Raw genomic sequence first — 2,939 nt, 5'->3', positions numbered from 1 at the left:
CCCCCCCCCCTTTTTTGTTTTTTTAAACACCTCATTTAGGCTTCTCACCTTGGGAAGTTGCAAACAATGATGTGGGACATGCTGTTGTGAGATACTTCATGTAGTCTCAGTGTAGCGTATCTAAACATGTGATTGTTTAGATATGTATTTTTCCCATTTAATTTGCTTCTCCTCCCCCTCCGCCTTGCCAATTAGTTTGCTCAAATCTTTCTCTTGTTTGTGAGGTGAATGTTTGGACTCCTGTTTGCTGGCATAAAGACAATACTGTATTTGTGCTTCCATTGCTTCTAATGATGAATTACACTTTTCATGATTTGCCACAAGAAATGAATGTTGTTTTATGGTTTTGTGATACATATAATCTGATCATTACTAATATGTGTATCAGACTTTATCAGAAGCAAAAATGAAAACTATTTCTGCCACCCATTTCTTATTAGTTAATAAGAAATTAAGGGGAATTTAAATATTACTTTATAATTGGGTTTATACATGACTCTTTCCGTTTAACTGTTGTATTTGGGGGCATCTCCCCAAATACATTTATACTGAAAAACAAGAGAGTAGAAGCTGCATGTTCTTTATAAAGCATCATAGCTTCAGGAGTAAGGAGTTACTCCCCATCAAATTAGCAAACTGACAATACGTTAAAATCGCTGCAATACATTTTTAGAAGCCTTTAAACATGGAAGCGACTTCTCTTGGAAGCATCCAGTCTTTTGTAAACGCTGTCAGTGATGAAAATCCTCTCTATTATCATGCAGGAGCCAGTTTCAGAAGGACCAGTTCCTTGGGTCAGTAAAAGCAGTGTAACATTTGTGGCAGAGCAGGTCTCTCATCATCCTCCAAGTAAGTTGACAATAAATTTGCTAATAGAGATGGCATCTTGATAGGAGCGACAGTAAAGTCAGCTCTTGGTTTGAATCTTGGATTTACATTTTTCTCTCCAAATTTAAAAGCTGAGGGTTTTCTCTATAAACTGTTTTTATGAGAAACAAATTGCACACTGTTGCCACATAAGTATGAGGCACTTTGAGATATTTCCTGATGAATGAATTTGGAAACAATAGTATTAATGTCTTGTGCTGCTATTTTTAATACCTTTTTCTTCAGTTTCAGCATTTTATGCAGAGTGTTTTAGCAAGAGGATACAGTTCAATGCTCACATATGGACCAAGTCAAAATTCTTAGGAATGTCTATTGGGGTTCATAACATAGGGCAAGGTATGTGTGTGTAAATTTAACAATAGAAGATAAATTTACATTCTGCAACTAGGATTTTTGCTGAAATTATTTAAAGCCATCCTATTAAACATAAGGAATGTTTGATTTTATGTAATTTGAGCTTATGTATCTCGGAATCAGTGATTCCTTTTGCAAACTTTGAGTGCTGAAATAATTTAGGGCCCAGTTTTTCACATAATCACAACTCTCCCTGCCTTCTCTAGAAGCTAGGCATTCCCAGCACCTAAATAAAGCTCTTCAGCTTTCCTTTTTATGGTACCTGTTTTTAGTGAATTATTTCATATTTTCATTATGAAAAGTTTTGTAGAGATTTTGCTGGAGGTTTTTAAAATCTATTTTTATTTTTCGATAGGGTGTGTCACATGCCTAGATTATGATGAACACTATATTTTGACCTTTCCTAATGGTTATGGAAGGCAAGTAAATGCTCTATTTGGTATTTTCATTTTTGATGCCTTGTAATATTTCATGCTTAATATTTATCAGGTAAAAGGTTGTAAATATATAAAATATATTTATAATTGCAGGTCTATTCTCACTGTGCCATGGATAGAACTTGGTGGAGAATGCAGTATTAATTGCTCAAAGACAGGTTATAATGCTTCCATCGTCTTCCACACAAAACCATTTTATGGAGGAAAGAAGCACAGAATTACAGCTGAAATTTTGTAAGCAGGTTTCTTCAGTTAATCTCACTTTTTCTCTACTTAAATGCTGACAGTGTTTTTTCAAGACAGTCAGGAGTGTAAAATTCTGGAACAGCTACACGCAATAACTTAGCTCATGATTACCTGTCACGGGATACCATTTTATAGCCCAGATTTGTGAGAGGAAACTCACATAGGCCTGCACCCTACCTTGTCCTGCTCTAAAACACTCAGCTATTGACCAAAAGGAATTCAAATTTTCACTCCTGAATTATCTGAAATTTTTTCATCATTATTTCTCCTAAAAATAAAAATACTGAAGCAAGCCTTGTAATACTGCTGTTCGTAGCGTGTCATTAAAGCTCTTTGCAGACTTTTACGTATTTATTTATACCTGTGGTTTGGTGGATTTTGGTTAGACCCTGTGCATATGCCCAGAGCAGAGAATTTGGTGGAGATTCTTATCTTATTTGGAGATGTAATGTCAGTACAAGATGTGGACAAATTGAGGTCCATAACTTGGTTTTAAATCACTTCTTGACACAGATTTGATAGACATCATTTGTGAACTAGCGTTTCGGTTTCCCGGTAGTCTGGGGAAGAAGCTTTGAGTTTGTGAAACCTTTTTAAGCTTAAACTTATCACTCTAAATCTGTTTCTAAAGCCTGTAACTAGTTTCTTAAACTCTAAATGCAGATACAGCCCTAAGACAAGACCTGTCTTATCTCCTGGAACAGCACTTCCTTTTAAGGTTTATTCAGTTGAACTAATTCATGCAAAACTTCTCACTTGTAAACAGAACCCTCATCTTTTCTGTATTGGTGATGGACTTTTCAAGCGCTGATATAAAACCAATTCTACAGCAACTAGGATAAACTTTTGATCCTTTAGGGTCTTTCAGTTACTGTAATACAACTGAGAAATGACTGTTTCTTTCTATTTAGTTCTCCTAATGACAAGAAACCCTTCTGCTCAATTGAAGGAGAATGGAATGGTGTCATGTACGCAAAATACGCAACAGGGGTAAAGCAGCTTCCCCCCTCCCCC

General features: G+C 35.8%; 1 protein-coding gene across 1 annotated transcript in view; it reads left to right on the top strand.

Moving 5' to 3' along the window:
• The window catches only part of OSBPL9 (oxysterol binding protein-like 9), a gene marked incomplete at its 3' end in the record, with an annotated part of 25,896 nt that extends 22,981 nt beyond the window's left edge, over nucleotides 1–2,915 (top strand). Inside the window, exons 13-17 of the mRNA XM_009573374.1 lie at nucleotides 765–849; nucleotides 1,114–1,224; nucleotides 1,598–1,661; nucleotides 1,773–1,913; nucleotides 2,837–2,915. Coding sequence (XP_009571669.1) covers nucleotides 765–849; nucleotides 1,114–1,224; nucleotides 1,598–1,661; nucleotides 1,773–1,913; nucleotides 2,837–2,915 — 480 coding nt within the window. The remainder of the gene's footprint in view (nucleotides 1–764; nucleotides 850–1,113; nucleotides 1,225–1,597; nucleotides 1,662–1,772; nucleotides 1,914–2,836) is intronic.
• Nucleotides 2,916–2,939: the final 24 nt, after the last annotated feature.

The sequence above is a fragment of the Fulmarus glacialis genome, unplaced genomic scaffold (genome assembly GCF_000690835.1).
Source record: "Fulmarus glacialis isolate BGI_N327 unplaced genomic scaffold, ASM69083v1 scaffold11232, whole genome shotgun sequence".
NCBI lineage: Eukaryota > Metazoa > Chordata > Aves > Procellariiformes > Procellariidae > Fulmarus > Fulmarus glacialis.
This window is presented reverse-complemented; position numbering and strand designations above follow the sequence as displayed.